Source organism: Hemiscyllium ocellatum, chromosome 45 (genome assembly GCF_020745735.1).
Source record: "Hemiscyllium ocellatum isolate sHemOce1 chromosome 45, sHemOce1.pat.X.cur, whole genome shotgun sequence".
NCBI lineage: Eukaryota > Metazoa > Chordata > Chondrichthyes > Orectolobiformes > Hemiscylliidae > Hemiscyllium > Hemiscyllium ocellatum.
Genome location: NC_083445.1, coordinates 17400523 through 17418180, shown reverse-complemented (window position 1 = coordinate 17418180; position 17658 = coordinate 17400523). Strand labels below are relative to the sequence as shown.

Genomic DNA, 17658 nt, shown 5'->3' with positions numbered 1-17658 from the left:
GACAATCTACACATGGAGCATCACTCTCTCAGAGTGTACTGAGGAGACAATCTACATGTTGAGCAACTCTCCCTCAGTCTGTACTGAGGTGACAATCTACTCATAGAGAAACACGCCCTCAGATTGTACTGAGGTGACAATCTACACATTGAGAAACAAGCCCTCAGACTGTACTGAGGAGACAGTCTACACATTGAGCAACTCTCCCTCAGTCTGAACTGAGGTGACAATCTACACATTGAGCAATACTCCCTCAGTCTGTACTGAGGAGACAATCTACACATTGAGGAACACTCCCTCAGCCTGTACTGAGGTGACAATCTACACATTGAGCAACACTCCCTCAGTCTGTACTGAGGAGACAATCTACGCATTGAGCAACACTCCCTCAGTCAGTACTGAGGTGACAATCTACACATTGAGCAACTCTCCCTCAGTCTGTACTGAGGAGACAATCTAGACACTGAGGAACACTCCTTCAGTCTGTACTGAGGAGACAGTCTACACATTGAGCAACAGTCCCTCAGTCTGTACTGAGGAGACAGTCTACACATTGAGCAACAGTCCCTCAGTCTGTACTGAGGAGACAATCTACACATTGAGCAACTCGCCCTCAGTCTGTACTGAGGAGACAATCTACACACTGAGCAACACACCCTCAGTCTATACTGAAGTGACAATCTACACATGGAGCAACTCTCTCTCAGACTGTACTGAGGTGAACATCTACACATTGAGCAACACTCCCTCAGTCTGTACTGAGGAGACAATCTACACGTTGAGAAACAAGCCCTCAGACTGTACTGAGGAGACAATCTACACATTGATCAACACACCATGGAGTCTGTACTGAGGAGACAATCTACACATTGAGGAACACTCCCTCAGTCAGTACTGAGGAGACAATCTACACATTGAGCAACACTCCCTCAGTCTGTACTGAGGAGACAATCTACACGTTGAGCAACACGCCCTTAGACAGTACTGAGGAGAAAATCTATACATTGAGCAACACGCCCTCAGTCTGTACTGAGGAGACAATCTACACGTTGAGCAACACGCCCTCAGACTGAACTGTGGTGACAATCTACACATTGAGCAACACTCCCTCAGTCTGTACTGAGGTGACATTCTACACATTGAGCAACACGCCCTCAGACTGTACTGAGGAGACAATCTACACATTGAGGAACACTCCCTCAGTCTGTACTGAGGAGACAATCTACACACTGAGGAACACTCCCTCAGTCTGTAATGAGTTGACAATCTACACATTGAGCAACACTCCCTCAGTCAGTACTGAGTTGACAATCTACACATTGAGCAACTCTCCCTCAGTCTGTACTGAGGTGACAATCTACACATTGAGCAACACTCCCTCAGTCTGTACTGAGGAGACAATCTAGACACTGAGGAACACTCCTTCAGTCTGTACTGAGGAGACAATCTACACATTGAGCTACTCTCCCTCAGTCTGTACTGAGGAGACAATCTACTCATAGAGAAACACGCCCTCAGATTGTACTGATGTGACAATCTGCATGTTGAGCAACACTCCCTCAGTCTGTACTGAGGAGACAATCTGCACATTGAGCAATACTCCCTCAGTCTGTACTGAGGTGACAAACTACTCATAGAGAAACACACCCTCAGATTGTACTGAGGTGACAATCTACACATTGCGCAACACTCCCTCAGTCTGTACTGAGGAGACAGTCTACACATTGAGGAACACTCCCTCAGACTGTACTGAGGAGACAATCGACACACTGAGGAACACTCCCGCAGTCTGTACTGAGGAGACAATCTACACGTTGAGCAACAAGCCCTCAGACTCTACTGAGGAGAAAATCTATACATTGAGCAACACGCCCTCAGTCTGTACTGAGGAGACAATCTACACATTGAGCAACACTCCCTCAGTCTGTACTGAGGAGACAATCTACACGTTGAGCAACACGACCTTAGACAGTACTGAGGAGAAAATCTATACATCGAGCAACACGCCCTTAGACAGTACTGAGGAGAAAATCTATACATTGAGCAACACGCCCTCAGTCTGTACTGAGGAGACAATCTACACATTGAGCAATACTCCCTCAGTCTGTACTGAGGAGACAATCTACACGTTGAGCAACACGACCTTAGACAGTACTGAGGAGAAAATCTATACATCGAGCAACACTCCCTCAGTCTGTACTGAGGAGACAATCTACACGTTTAGCAACACGCCCTCAGTCTGTACTGAGGTGACAATCTACACATTGAGCAACACTCCCTCAGTCTGTACTGAGGTGACATTCTACACATTGAGCAACACGCCCTCAGACTGTGCTGAGGAGAGAATCTACTCATTGAGGAACACTCCCTCAGACTGTACTGAGAAGACAATCTACACATTGAGCAACACTCCCTCAGTCTGTACTGAGTTGACAATCTACACATTGAGCAACACTCCCTCAGTCTGTACTGAGGTGACAATCTACACATTGAGCAACACTCCCTCAATCTGTACTGAGGAGACAATCTACACATTGAGCAACACTCCCTCAGTCTGTACTGAGTTGACAATCTACACATTGAGCAACACTCCCTCAGTCTGTACTGAGGTGACATTCTACACATTGAGCAACACGCCCTCAGACTGTACTGAGGAGACAATCTATCCATTGAGGAACACTCCCTCAGTCTGTACTGAGGTGACATTCTACACATTGAGCAACACTCCCTCAGTCTGTACTGAGGAGACAATCTACACATTGAGGAACACTCCCTCAGTCTGTACTGAGGAGACAATCTACACACTGAGGAACACTCCCTCAGTCTGTAATGAGTTGACAATCTACACATTGAGCAACACTCCCTCAGTCTGTACTGAGGAGACAATCTACACATTGAGCAACACTCCCTCAGTCAGTACTGAGTTGACAATCTACACATTGAGCAACTCTCCCTCAGTCTGTACTGAGGTGACAATCTAGACACTGAGGAACACTCCTTCAGTCTGTACTGAGTAGACAATCTACACATTGAGCAACAGTCCCTCAGTCTGTACTGAGGAGACAATCTACACATTGAGCAACTCTCCCTCAGTCTGTACTGAGGTGACAATCTACTCATAGAGAAACACGCCCTCAGATTGTACTGAGATGACAATCTACATGTTGAGCAGCACTACCTCAGTCTGTACTGAGGAGACAATCTACACATTGAGCAACACTCCCTCAGTCTGTACTGAGGTGACAATCTACTCATAGAGAAACACGCCCTCAGATTGTACTGAGGTGACAATCTACACATTGAGAAACAAGCCCTCAGACTGTACTGAGGTGACAATCTACACATTGAGCAACACACCCTCAGTCTGTACTGAGGAGTCAATCTACACATTGAGCAGCACTCCCTCAGTCTGTATTGAGGAGACAATCTACACATTGAGCAACACTCCCTCAGTCTGTACTGAGGAGACAATCTACACGTTGAGCAACACGCCCTCAGACTGTACTGAGGAGACAATCTATACATTGAGCAACACGCCCTCAGTCTGTACTGAGGAGACAATCTACACACTGAGGAACACTCCCTCATACTGTACTGATGTGACAATCTACACATTGAGAAACCAGCCCTCAGTCTGTACTGAGGTGACAATATATACATGGAGCATCGCTCTCTCAGACTGTACTGAGGTGACAATCTTCATATTGAGCAACACTCCCTCAGTCTGTACTGAGGTGACAATCTACCCATTGAGAAACAAGCCCTCAGACTGTACTGAGGTGACAATTTACACATTGAGAAACAAGCCCTCAGACTGTACTGAGGAGACAGTCTACACATTGAGCAACACTCCCTCAATCTGTACTGAGGAGACAATCTACACATTGAACAACACTCTCTCAGACTGTATTGAGTTGACTATCTACACATTGAGCATCACTCCCTCAGACTCTACTGATGTGACAATCTACACATTGAGCAACACTCCCTAAGACTGTACTGAGGTGGCAATCTGTATATTGAGCAACACTCCTTCAGTCTGTACTGAGGAGACAATCTACACATTGAGCAACACACCCTCAGTTTGTACTGAGGTGACAATCTACACATTAATCAACACTCTCTCAGACTCTACTGAAGTGACAATCTACACATTAAGCAACACTCCCTCAGACTGTACTGAGATGACAATCTACACATTAAGCAATACGCCCTCAGACTGTACTGAGCTGTCAATTTGGACATTATACAACAGTCCCTCGATCTGTACTGTGGTGTCAGTTTGGATATTATACAACAGTCTCTCAATCTGTACTGAGCTGTCAGTTTGAATATTATACAACAGTCCCTCAATGTGTACTGTGGTGTCAGTTTGGATATTAGACAACAGTCCCTCAATCTGTACTGTGGTGTCTGACGAGATACTGAGCTCAGGACCTTGGAGCAGAAGCTAAGCCACAAGAGGCTGACACAGCGGTGATTGAGTTACCCACTGAGACATGGTTGACGTGTATGTGGTAAAATGCATGTTTCACATTTCCTTTTGACAAATAGCCTTAACATGCAAAATTCTTACAAACTATTTGCAAAGCTCTTTAAGCATCATCTACACTGGGTACAATGTGAGGGGCTCCTTTACGTTACTCTATTTTTGGTCTTGGCATCACGTTTCCCTCAAAGAGGAGGAAGGACCTGTCCTGACTCTGTTACTTTCAAGACATAAGGCATAGCAAAGTCTTTACACTCAATGAACAGATTTTGGAGCATTGTTAATGTCAGAAACTGTAAATAATTTGCATGCTGCAAGTTTCCACCTGAACAGTTTGATTATTTTTCGGGTTGTTGATTGAAGGATGACTATTGTTGAGAATGTGCTTCATAGTGAGGTTTTTATTCTGTCCTTCTGAATGGGTGAAGGGACCCTCAGATTAATATATCTCTCCTGCGAGTGTGCAATAGTTGCCCTTAAATACCAGCTTTGATTGAAGGGCTTATGCTCGAAATGTCGAATTCTCTATTCCTGAGATGCTGCCTAACCTGCTGTGCTTTGACCAGCAACACATTTGCAGCAGTTGATTTTGGATAATATTGAGTGAACGAATTCACATCCAGTTGTGATGGGACCTCTTTTCTCCTGCTGTGCATCTGAACAGCAAATAGAATGAGCATTGACGTTGAATCCTGCTCATTAATGCCAGATTTCTGGCCTGGTAGCCCCTCTTTGCTAGAGTGACAGAAATTGAAATGAACACTGATGCTTCTTTGAATGTTTTTAAACTAGTTTTCAAACATTTTTACACAGGGTTAGAAAGCATTTGTGGAGAGAAATTAGAGTTAACGGTTCGGGTCAGAACTCTGGTGAACCTTAGGGTCCTGAGGGTCTCCAGACCCAAAACATTAACTCTGATTTCTCTCTACCGATGTTGCCAGACCTGCTGAGCTTTTCCAGCAATTTCTATTCTTGTTTCTGATTTCCAGCGTCCATAGTTATTTTGGTTATAACTATGCATTCTTCCTTATGCATTCACGGGATGAGGGTGTCAATGGCTAGGCCAGCATTCATTGTCTATCCCTAATTGCCCAGAGGGCAGTTAAGAGTCAGCCATGTTGCTGTCATTCTGGAGTCACATGGAGGCTACTTGGCAGTTTCCTTCCCGAACAGAGGTTAGTATTATTCTCCGACTTTAAACTTGAATCACTTTTGATATCACCCGAAGAGACGTGTTGCTGGACCTGATCAAAACTTGATTGGCACCACATCTAGAAACATCCATTCCATCCACCACCAATGTTCAGTAGCAGCAGTGTGGACCATCTACAAAATGCTCTGCAGAGATTCACTAAAGATCCTCAGACAGCACCTTCCACTCCCACGACCACTTCCATCTAGAAGGACAAGAGCAGTAGATGCATGGGAACACCAGCCCCTGTATGTTCCCCTCTGAGCCACTCATCATCCTGTCTCGGAAACATATCTGCCATTCCTTTAGCGTCGCTGGGTCAAATTTCTTGACTCCCTCTCCAGTAGAGGTGTGAGTCTAACCGCACTCTCTGGACTACAGCGGTTCAAGAAAGCAGCTCGCCACCATGTTCTCAGGGTAAGAGGAGATGGATATAAGATGCTGGCACAGCCAGTGATGCCCACAGCAGATGAATAAATAAAAAATAAAACCTTTTCCATTGCTGCGTTCATCGGGACAATTGTAAGTTCGGCAGATTTCATACAATCAAAACAACACGAGAAAAGAGCCATGATTGTTTGTTTGACACTGATTGGCTGTGATGCAAAAAATGAAGTTAGTTCCTGGAATTTCAGAAAGTTGTGCAAAGCTTAAAATCATGTTCTTTCTATCAAATGTAAATGAAATGTATCACAAGTTTAGAGAGAGGGTGGCACCATGGCTCAGTGGTTAGCGCTGCTACCTCACAGCGTCAGGGATCCGGGTTCGATTCCACCCTCAGGTGACTGTTTGTATGGAGGTTGCATATACTCTCTGTGTCTGTGTGGGCTTCCTCTGGGTGCTCTGGTTTCTTCCCACAATACAAAAATGTACAGGTTCGGTGGATTGGAATGCTATATTGCCCATAGTGTACAGGTTAGGTGGATTGGCCATTGTGAATTGCCCATAGTATCCAGGGTTGTACAGGTTAGGTGAATTGGCCATGGTAAATTGCCCGTAATGTGCAGACTAAGTGAGTTAGTTGTGAACAATGCAAGGGAACAGAGATGGTGTGGGTCTGGGTGGGATGCTCTTCAGAGGTTCGATTTGGATTCAATGGGTCGAATGGCCTGCTTATACACTGTAGGAGTTCAACATATCATCTGAACCCATACATGATACAAACAAACTAGAAAGCCTAATTCACAAAGTTTTAACAAAACACAGTTTCAACTTCCAAGCTTCAGATATCCACCACCTTTTGCAATATTTTGTTCAATCTGATTTTTTGCTATTTCATCGTCTCTTCTGCCAGTATCATTCAGTTTCGCCATGACATCAAATTAGGGAAAAAAAACAGAAAGCAACCTGAACCTTATAAAAACATTTATCACTTTAGGTGCTATTTAGAATTTGCTTTCATCATGTGGACATCCAGAGTTATCAAAGATGCAAAAGGACTTGGATGAAATAGAATTGTGTGCACCCTGTACTGCAGGTAATGGTGGTCCCTTGCTCACAGTGTATAGTGTGATCAGATTCCGTTCTCTGTTACAGATGTTAATGAATGTGACTTCAGTCCATGTGGTTCTCATGCCAGCTGTAGGAACACAGTGGGAAGTTATATCTGTACATGTGACCCTGGCTTTATATCATCGTCTGGAGGCAACAGAATGCATGACACCGATAGATGCATCAGTAGGTGCTTTACATTTTATTCCATGATTTCCATCTGTCCTTTTCCGTTTAGCTACAAGGTTCATACCTCAGTACAGAACAGTAAGTCCTTGTTTAAAGTGGCCCTATTTCACTTTAACGTCAGTTTGTTAATGTGGCCTGTCATTTTGTTAAGCATTGCAAGATTTGTTTTATTGTTGCTTCCTGTGTGAACATGTTGATGGCTTTCCCCATTCCCTGATATCTGGATCCACCCTCTTCCTGCACTTTGACTCGAGTTTTTGGCTTCTCTCTGCTCCCCACCCTCTGAGGTATGGACTCTACCACTTACCGCCCTCTGACATATGGACTCCCCCCACCACCCACCCGCCAAGCTTTAGACTCTACGATACGCCACTCTCCAACTTACGGATTATACCACTCTCTGCCTTCCGTGATATGCACTCTCCCCACTTCCCAGTGATACAGACTCAACCACTCCCTGCCTTCCAAGATATGGACACACACCCCCACCCCCAAACTTCAAGATATGCCTTCTACCACTCACTCCCTCAATGATATAGAGTCTATATTGCCCCCCCCCCCACCTCAAGATATGGACAATCCCACTCCCTGCCCTCCAAGTAATGGACACTACCACCAACTGCCCTCTAAGGTATGGACTTACCCACTCCCTTCCATCTGAGAGATCAAATTTACCACTCCCTACCTCCAAGTAATGGTCTCCACCACTCTCTGCCTTCCAGGTTATTGACTCTCCCAACATCCCTCTGTCCCGAGGTATGGACTCTCTCCACTTCCCATTCTCTCAAATATGGACTCTACCACTCCCCTCACTCTGAGACATGGACATCCCCCCCTCGCCCCTCCCGCCCCTCACTCTCTGAGACATGGACTCGCCCTACCCTCTAGTTGCTGACCATCTGCTCTCCCTGATGCATTCACTCATTGATTGCCTCTCATTGACCTGCATTCCCCATTCAACATCCAGAGTTTATCCAAAACTGGATCTCCCATGATGCAGGAGAGCACGTCCTGTCAGTTCAGAAAATTCGGGCAGTTTTACAATCAAGGTTTACTTATGAGTGACTTTCAAATCTTCTCTGGTCTCACTGCCCTCCTCTAAAGCCCTCTCTAGTTGAACCAATATTTTACTCAAAGTCTTTTGCTTAAAGTCATGATCACCAGTAGGGCAGCCACAACGTTATGTGTGGACTTACTACACTGTACTGTCCAGTGGTTAACATATTAAAATGCCTGCCATGGCACTGTCCTGACTAATATTTACCCCGATATCGAGAGCACAGAGAGGACAGACTATCTGGTCCTGATCACTTGTGGGATCCTGCTGTGCACCAGTTGGATGCATGCCACTTTGAAAGAGCTCTACTTGCTGCAAAAGCTGCTCAGGATAGGTGCTATGTGAATGCAGGTCTGATTTCTGGGAAATTTGGATGACGCACTCAGTCCCTCAACCAGTGTTGACTGGATCAGCCATGATCTCACTGAATGGTGGGGCAGACTCGATGGGCTGAATGGCCTACTGCTGCTCCTATGTCTTATGGTCTGACAATAACACAGTACAAGCTCCAAGGCTCCACACTGGGCACCTACTTACCAATCCCCAAATTTGCACAAATCATGAGGTCTTCCTTCTGTGCTTTACCCGGTGACAGCAACAACCTGCATTTATTTAGAGCCCTTGAAGGTGCTGAACACTCGATCACTCTCAGGCAGGCCTTGCTGGCCAGGTCAGGCAGAGTGAATCCTCAGGGAGCATCTGCCATGCAAGAGGCCACTAACAGCACATTGCCACCTTGCATTCAGCACGATGTTTCAGAGCTGCTGTGATCCTCAGACCCGATCGAAAATTCCAGGGAACTGTCAGAGCAAAGCAGAAACGGGTTGCTCAACTCAAACTGCTGTCTCAATTTTAATTCCCAGTGCAGCTGTGGCCCAGGAGTTGGGGGTTCAGGTGTATAATTGTTTGAAGTTTGCTTCACATGTCGTTAGGGTTATTGAAAAAGCTTTGCCTTCACTGCTCAGACCTTTGAGAATAGGAGTCATGTTGAGGTTGTACAGGATGTTAGTGAGGCCTGTTCTGGAGGACTGTGTCCAGTTCTGGTCCCCCTGTTACAGGAAGGATATTATTAAGCTGGAGTGGGGACAGAAAAGATTTACCAGTGTTTTGCCGAGAGTGGAAGGATTGAGTTATAAGGAGAGGCTGGATAGGCTGGGACATCTTTCTCTGGACTGTGGGAAGCTGAGGGGTTGACCTTATAGAGTTTTATAAAATCATGAGAGGTTTTGATAAGGTGAATGTCAGGTGTCTTTTCCCTCGGGTGGGGGATTTCAAGACTGCAGGGCATATTTTTAAGGTGAGAGGAGAAAGGTTTAAGAAAAGACAAGGGGCTTTTTTGTTTTACACAGAGAGTGGTTCATGTGTGGAACGGAATCCAGAGGACATGGTGGATGCGGGTAGAGTGCCAACATTTAACATACATTTGGATAAGTGCATGAATTGTAAAGGTTTGGAGGGATATAGGCCAAATGCAGGTAAGTGGGACTAGTTTAGTTTGGGGTGGACTGGTTGGACCGAAGGGTCTGTTTCCATGGTGAATGACTCTATGATTCTGAGTTAAATCCCATCCCCTCCTCACCTTTAGGACAGATCCAATGTAAGCATTAATTTAAAATCGAAAATTAACGATGAGGGGTTTTCTCTTTCGGAGGAATGTGTGTCTTTAGAATTCCTTTCCTTGAAAGACAGTGAAAACAGGGTGTTTGAGTCTTTTTAAGATTTGGAGATGCCAGTGTTGGATTGGAGTTAAAACTCACACAACACCAGGTTATAGTCCAACAGGTTTATTTGGAAGCACTAGCTTTCGAGGCACTGCCTCTACATCAGGTGGTTGTGAAACATGACCATACGACACAGAATTTATAGCAAAAGGGTAACAGTGTCATTGGAATAGTAATGATATATTAAACAAATGTGGTTAAAAATCACTATAAGCTGGTGTTGTGTGATTTTTAACTGAATCTTCTTAAGGCAAAAATAGATAGATGCTTAAGAGTCCATTAAGGAGTGGCAGGGGAGAGAAAGAGTGTCGAGTTAGAATGTGGAGTGATCAGCCATGACCTCCTTAAATGGTTGAGTGACTTGAGGGGACGAGTATTTGATAGATTGGCTCCTGGGGTGACAGGGCTGCCATAGAGAAAGAAACTGGGTTGGTTACCACTATATTCACCGGAGCTTAGAAGAATGAGAGGGAATCTCACAGAAAGTTCGATGTAATATTCTAACAGGGCCAGACAGTATAAAGATGAGCAAGGAGTCTAGACATGGGGTCACAGTCTAAGCACATGGAATAAACCATTCAAGCCTGGAATAGAGCCACACAGCAAGGAAACAGACCCTTCGGTCCACGGTCTCCCAGACCTGGAAAGGACCCGGCTGTTTTACATCCTCATCATCCCTGTCTCGGCTCAGGGCCACACTCTCCTAGACCTGAAAAGAACCTCTGCTGTTTCACATTCTCAGATTTTAACCCTCCAATCAGTCCATGCTGACTATAATCCCAAACTAAACCATTCCCACCTGCCTGCGTTTGGCCCATATCCCTCCAAACACTTGTTATTCGTGTCCTTATCCAAACATCTTTGAAAACATTGTAACTGTACACGCATCCATCACTTCCTTTGGAGGTTCATTCCACACAGGAACCACTCTCTGGGTAAAGGTTGACCCTCATGTCTTTTTTAAAATCTTTCTCCCCTCACCTTAAAAGTATGCTCCCGAGTCCTGAAATCGTGAGATGAGGAGAAATGTCACCACTGAGAGAGCAGGAAACCCGTGGGATTCTATGTCACAGGAAGCAATGGAGGTCCTAAAATTGAATGTTTTCAAGAAGGAGTTAGATGTAATTCTTAAAGTGAAAGGGGACAAAGTGGTATGGAGAGAAAGTGGGAATAGAGACTGAGTTGGATGATCAGCCACGAATGGTGGAGCAGGCTCAATGGGCCGAATGGCCTCCTCCTGCCTCTATTTCCGATGTTTATTAGACCCCTGTACCCTCTTGCCTGGAACACAGACGATCCTTTGTGTCAGGTCTTGGTGACAATACGAAACAGCAGACACTACATATAGAAGGTGACCATAACGTTGCTCAGGGGCCCAATAATTGTCCATACTGTGCACCATGCGGCTCACATATTGTGGCTGTTTGAAAAGTGCTGGCTGAATATCATCGGAATACTCTATGAAGCACTGTTTCTACGGAGTGAACAGCAGCAACAGCTAATATTCATTTATGGAACACTTTTAATGTTACAAAGCAAAACATGTCACTTTAAAAACATTAGCCAACTTGATGAAAAGGATGGTTCTCAGCAGAGTTTGATAGGAGAAACGCAAGGCTGGAGAGGTGGAATGTTGTAAGGAAGGAATTCCTGACTTTAGAACCCGGGCAGTTGAAAGCAAAGCCACTAAACCACCACTGATGCTTGTACCTCATCTACAAGATGCACTTCAGAAATTCACCAAAGATCCTCAGACAGCACCTTCCAAACACACAGTCACTTCCATCGAGAAGGACGAGGGCAGCAGATACGTGGGAACACCACCCCCTGCAAGTTGCCCTCCAAGCCACTCGCCATCCTTATTTAGAAATATATCACTGTTCCTTCAGTCTCACTGGGTCAAAATCCTGGAATTCCCTCCCTAAGGGCATTGTGGGTCTAACTCCACAAAATGGACTGCAGCGGTTCAAGAAGGCAGCTCACCCCCACCTTCTCAAGGGGCAACTCGGGCAGCCAATGATGAGATAATAAATTCTTAAAAATATTGGATAGGTTTAAAATTTGGGATATTCAAGAATTATATCTGCAGGAGTATATGTATCTATTGGGCTGTAAAACAAATGGACATTACAGAGAATAACTTGCATTCCAATAACGCCTTTAAGACAGTACAATATCCTAAGGTGCCCTGACATAGGGACAAAATTTGACATTGAATTGCAGCAGGCAACTTCAGGCCTGGTCAGGCAAGGTAGATCTGAAGGGGAGTGTGTCCCCATCGATACTGGTACCTCTCCAATATCTCAACAAGATCGGGTTTTGGGAAGATTTGTAGCTCAGGTTGAGGTTCTCGATGTAGGTTTACTCACTGAGCTGGAAGGCTTGGAAGGATGAAGCTTCATTCAGAGGCTCACTGATGATGATGTTACCTAGCATGGTGACGAAACATCTGAAACCAAACCTTCCAGCTCAGCGAGCAAACCTACATCCAGAATCTCAATAAGAGTTTGTCCCTTTAGAATGAATCCAGCATATTCTGCTGCATCTTCTGACCTGCTTGTGGAACTGTAGGGGAATGTATTGATATTTTTCGGATACAGGAAACGAGTCAAAATGATTACATTCTACTGAAGTTCACCCTTCTGTTTGTCTCCCAAGAATTTGACTGTCCTTCTGATGAAGTTGCCAAATGTTCATCCGCAACCATGGAGACAGAGTGGATACAGGTAAGACGCCATGGTCACCATGGCATTTTCTGAACATTCTGAGGATGTAGGCCTAATTGATGTCTGAGGGAAAAAATGCAGGAGATTGAATTGAATTAGCTTTATTGTCATATGTACCCACACGAATGCAGTGAAAAGTTTACAAGCTGCCATCTTAGGTTCAGCTTCTTGAGTACAAATTAGATTAGATTCCCTACTGTGTGGAAACAGGCCCTTCGGCCCAACAAGTCCATACCAACCCTCCGAAGAATAACCCACCCAGACCCATTTCCCTCTGACTAGCACTATGGGCAATCTGGCTCGACCAATTCACCTGACCTGGACACTTTTAGATTGTAGGAGGAAACCCACACAGACGCAAGGAGAATGTGCAAACTCCACACAATCGCCCGAGGGTGGAATTGAAACTGGGTCCCTGGTGCTGTGAGACAAATCGTTGCCTATAGCATCATCTTCAGTGCAAAGGTCCCTAGGCACAGATTCTTCAATCACAGTTCCAATAAAATGGAGAAACAAAATTCAGAACGATGATCTTCCAATTTAGTCCATGGTAGCCTCCAGGCTACACCAGGCCTAGTTTCAATACTCACATGGCCTAGCCTTCACTCCTCACTGGGCCTAGATTCAAATCACACTGGGCCTAGCCTCCAGTCCTCATCAGGCCCTACATTCAGACCGCAATGGGCCTTGCCTCCAGTCTTCACTGGGCCTAGTCTCCAGACCGCAATGGGCCTTGCCTCCAGTCCTCACGAGGACTAGCCTCCAATCCTCACCAGGACTAACCACCAGACCACACTGGGCCTAGCCTCTAGACCTCACTGGGCCTAGCCTCCAGAACATACCATTGCTTGAAACCAGGCCACATTGGGCCTAGCCTTCAGACCACACTGGGCCTTGACTCCAGGCTACTCCGAGCCTTGCCTCCCGACTGCACCAGCCTTCATCTCAGGGTTCATGAGGCTGGGAGATCGACCTAGAATCACCTCGAGACCGGACTTCCACATTGAGACCATACCAGGCCGAGGGTCTGCCATCTACAGATGAAAGACTACCACACTGGGGGAGGGGGATTGTTGGGAGATTGCCAGGCCAAGCTGAAAGACTACTACGCCAGTCCGAGAGGACGCCTTGTTGGGTCTGCGCTGAGGCCAGGAATTCCGAGGTCGGGAATTCCGATGTCGGGAGTTCCGAGGCCTGGAGGTCTGAGGCCTGGAGTTGCGAAGTCATGTGGCTTTTCTTTTAAAACAAAAAGAAATTTAAGGCAAAGATTGGGGCTCGGTAATGGAGCTGAAAGTGTGTTGCTGGAAAAGCGCAGCAGGTCAGGCAGCATCCAAGGAGCAGGAGAATCGACGTTTCGGGCATGAGCCCTTCCTCAGGAATGAGGAAAGTGTGCCAAGCAGGCTAAGATAAAAGGTAGGGAGGAGGAACTTGGAGGGGGTTGGAAATGCAATAGGTGGAAGGAGGTTAAGGTGAGGGTGATAGGCTGGAGTGGGAGTGGGGGTGGAGAGGTCAGGAAGAAGATTGCAGGTGAGGAAGGTGGTGCTGAATTTGAGGGTTGGAACTGAGACAAGGTGGGGGGAGGGGAAATGAGGAAGCTGGAGAAACCTGAGTTCATCCCTTGTGGTTGGAGGGTTCCCAGGCGGAAAATGAGGCCCTCTTCCTCCAGCCGTCGTATTGCTATGGTCTGACGATAGAGGAGTCCAAGGACCTGCATGTCCTTGGTGGAGTGGGAGGGGGAGTTGAAGTGTTGAGCCACGGTGGGGTTGGGTTGGTTGGTCCGGGTGTCCCAGAGGTGTTCTCTGAAACGTTCCGCAAGCAGGCAGCCTGTCTCCCCAATATAGAGGAGGCCACATCGGGTGCAGCGGATGCAGTAAATGATGTGTGTGGAGGTGCAGGTGAATTTGTGGCGGATATGGAAGGATCCCTTGGGGCCTTGGAGGGAAGTAAGGGGGTAGGTGTGGGCGCAAGTTTTGCATTTCTTGCGGTTGCAGGGGAAGGTGCCGGGAGTGGAGGTTGGGTTGGTGAGGGGTGTGGACCTGACGAGGGAGCCACGGAGGGAGTGGTCTTTCTGGAACACTGATAGGGGAGGGAAATATATCCCTAGTGGTGGGGTCTGTTTGGAGGTGGTGGAAATGACGACGGATGATACGATGTACATGAACGGTGGGGTGGTAGGTGAGAACCAGTGGGGTTCTGTCCTGGTGGCGATTGGAGGGGCAGGGTTCAAGGGCAGAGGAGCGGGAAGTGGAGGAGCTGCTGTGGAGAGCATCATCGATCACGTCTGGGGGGAAATTGTGGTCTTAGTCGAAGGAGGGTGTCAGTGGAAGGGTACTGGTTGGTATGGCAGAAAAGGAAGAAGCGGCTTTGAGTCCTTTGTGATGGGGGATGGAGGTGTACAGGGACTGGATGTCCATGGTGAAGATAAGGTGTTGGGGACCAGGGAAGCAAAAATCATGGAGCAGGTGAAGGGCGTGGGTGGTGTCCCAAATGTAGGTGGAGAGTTCTTGGACTTAGGGGGACTGGACCGTGTCGAGGTATGCAGAGATGAGTTCGGTAGTCGAAGGAGGGTGTCAGTGGAAGGGTTAGTCGAAGGAGGGTAATGGAACCGATGTTGGCACGATGGGTTGAACGGCCTCTTTCTGTGCCTAGAGAATTCTCTGATTCTGTGACCGTGGATTGACAAACACGACCCACTTTATCCACAGAAAACAACTTCTCATTCCCAGTTTACAGAAATAGCTAGACAATATGTTGAACATTTTCTAGCTATCACCATTGTTAGCAGCTAACCCGAGAATGCAACTTAAAAAAAAAGGGTTTTGTGATTTACACATTGAAAGAAGTGAAACTCTCACTGTATTCTAACAGATGAAAGGCTTAGCAGACAATCAATTTTTCAATGTATAATTTCAGTTACATCACACTGTAAATTTTTGCTATAAATTCTGTGTTAGAATTATGTCCTCCACAATCACCTGATGAAGGAGCGTCGCTCCGAAAGCTAGTGTGCTTCCAAATAAACCTGTTGGACTATAACCTGGTGTTATTGATTTTTAACTATTTATTTGAAATCACAAGCTTTCGGAGCACTGCTCTTTCATCAGGTGATTCCTATTTATCAATTAATTAATTAATTTGACCAAAGACCAGTCAAACAGAATCTTACACAAGTTATTTTCTCACTTTTCTTCCACCTACTTATTCAACTGGAGAGGGTTCAGAAGAGATTGACCAGGATGTTGTCAGAAATGGAGGGTTTGAGTTAAAAGAAGACTCATAGAGTCATTCAGATGTACAGCACAGACTCTTCAGTCCATCTCGTCCATGCTGACCAGATATCCTTATTAATCTAGTTCCATTTGCTAACACCCGGCCCATATCCCTCCAACCCCTTCCTATTCCTATACCCATCCAGATGCCTTTTAAATGCTGTAATTGTACCAGCCTCTACCACTTCCTCTGGGAACTCATTCCATAAACGTACCACCCTCTGTGTGAAAATTCTCCCCCTTTGGTCCCTTTACAATCTTTCTCCTCACACCCTAAACCATTGACCTCTAGTTATGGACTCCCCGACCCCAAGGAAAAGACTTTGTCTATTCACCCTACCATGCCCCTCATGATTTTACAAACTTCTATAAGTTCACCCCTCTACCTCCGATGCTTCAGGGAATCAGCTCCAGCCTGTTCAACCTCTCCCTACAGCTCAAATCCTCCAACCCTAGAAACATCTTTGTAAATCTTTTCTGAACCCTTTCAAGTTTCACAGCATCGTTCCGATAGGAAGGAAACCAGAATTGCTCACAATATTCCAAAAGTGGCCTCACCAATGTCCTGTACAGCTGCAACATGACCTCCTAACTCCTGTACTCAGTACTCTGACCAATAAAGGAAAGCATACCAATCACCTTCTTCACTATCCTATCTACCTGAGTTGCCACTTTCAAGGAGCTGTGAACCTGCACTCCAAGGTCTCTGTGTTCAGCAACACTCCCTAGGGCCTTACCATTAAGTGTATAAGTCCTGCTAAGATTTGCTTTCCCAAAATGCAGCACCTCGCATTTATCTGAATTAAACTCCATCTGCCACTTCTCAGGTTGAGTGGACTGGGATGTTTTTTCACTGGAATGTAGGATCTTGAGGGGTGACCTTACAGAAGTTTATAAAATCATGAGGGGTGTAGATAAGTAAATGGCAGATTTCTTTTCCCAAGGGTGGGGGCTTTCAAGGTTTAGGGGCATATTTTTATGGTCAGTGCACCAGTTATGGTGGGCGGCATGGTGACACAGTGGTTAGCACTGCTGCCTCACAGCGCCTGAGACCCGGGTTCAATTCCCAACTCAGGCAACTGACTGTGTGGAGTTTGCACGTTCTCCCCGTGTCTGCGTGGGTTTCCTCCGGGTGCTCCGGTTTCCTCCCACAGTCCAAAGATGTGCGGGTCAGGTGAATTGACCATGCTAAATTGCCCGTAGTGTTAGGTAAGGGGTAAATGTAGGGGTATGGGTGGGTTGCGCTTCGGTGGGTCGGTGTGGACTTGTTGGGCCGAAGGGCCTGTTTCCACACTGTAAGTAATCTAATACTGAAGGAAGATTTTAAAGGGATAATGTTTTGATACAGAGTGTGTGGGATGAATTACTGGAGGAAGTGGTGGATGTAGGGACAGTTACAACATTTAACAACCATTTGGAGAAGTTCATGAATATGAAGGGTTTGGAGGGCTATGGGCTGGGAGCAGTCAGGTGGAACTAGTTTAGTTTGGGATTATGGTCAGCATGGACTGGTTGGACCAAAGG

The 17658-nt window shown here is 46.1% G+C and overlaps 1 protein-coding gene across 5 annotated transcripts in view; it reads left to right on the top strand.

Moving 5' to 3' along the window:
• Positions 1-17658, top strand: part of LOC132835961 (adhesion G protein-coupled receptor E2-like) — a 110126-nt gene that overhangs the window by 57973 nt on the left and 34495 nt on the right. For all 5 annotated transcript variants that reach the window (XM_060855116.1, XM_060855119.1, XM_060855117.1 and 2 more), the window contains 2 exons: positions 7218-7358; positions 12798-12865. In XM_060855116.1, coding sequence (XP_060711099.1) covers positions 7218-7358; positions 12798-12865 — 209 coding nt within the window. The remainder of the gene's footprint in view (positions 1-7217; positions 7359-12797; positions 12866-17658) is intronic.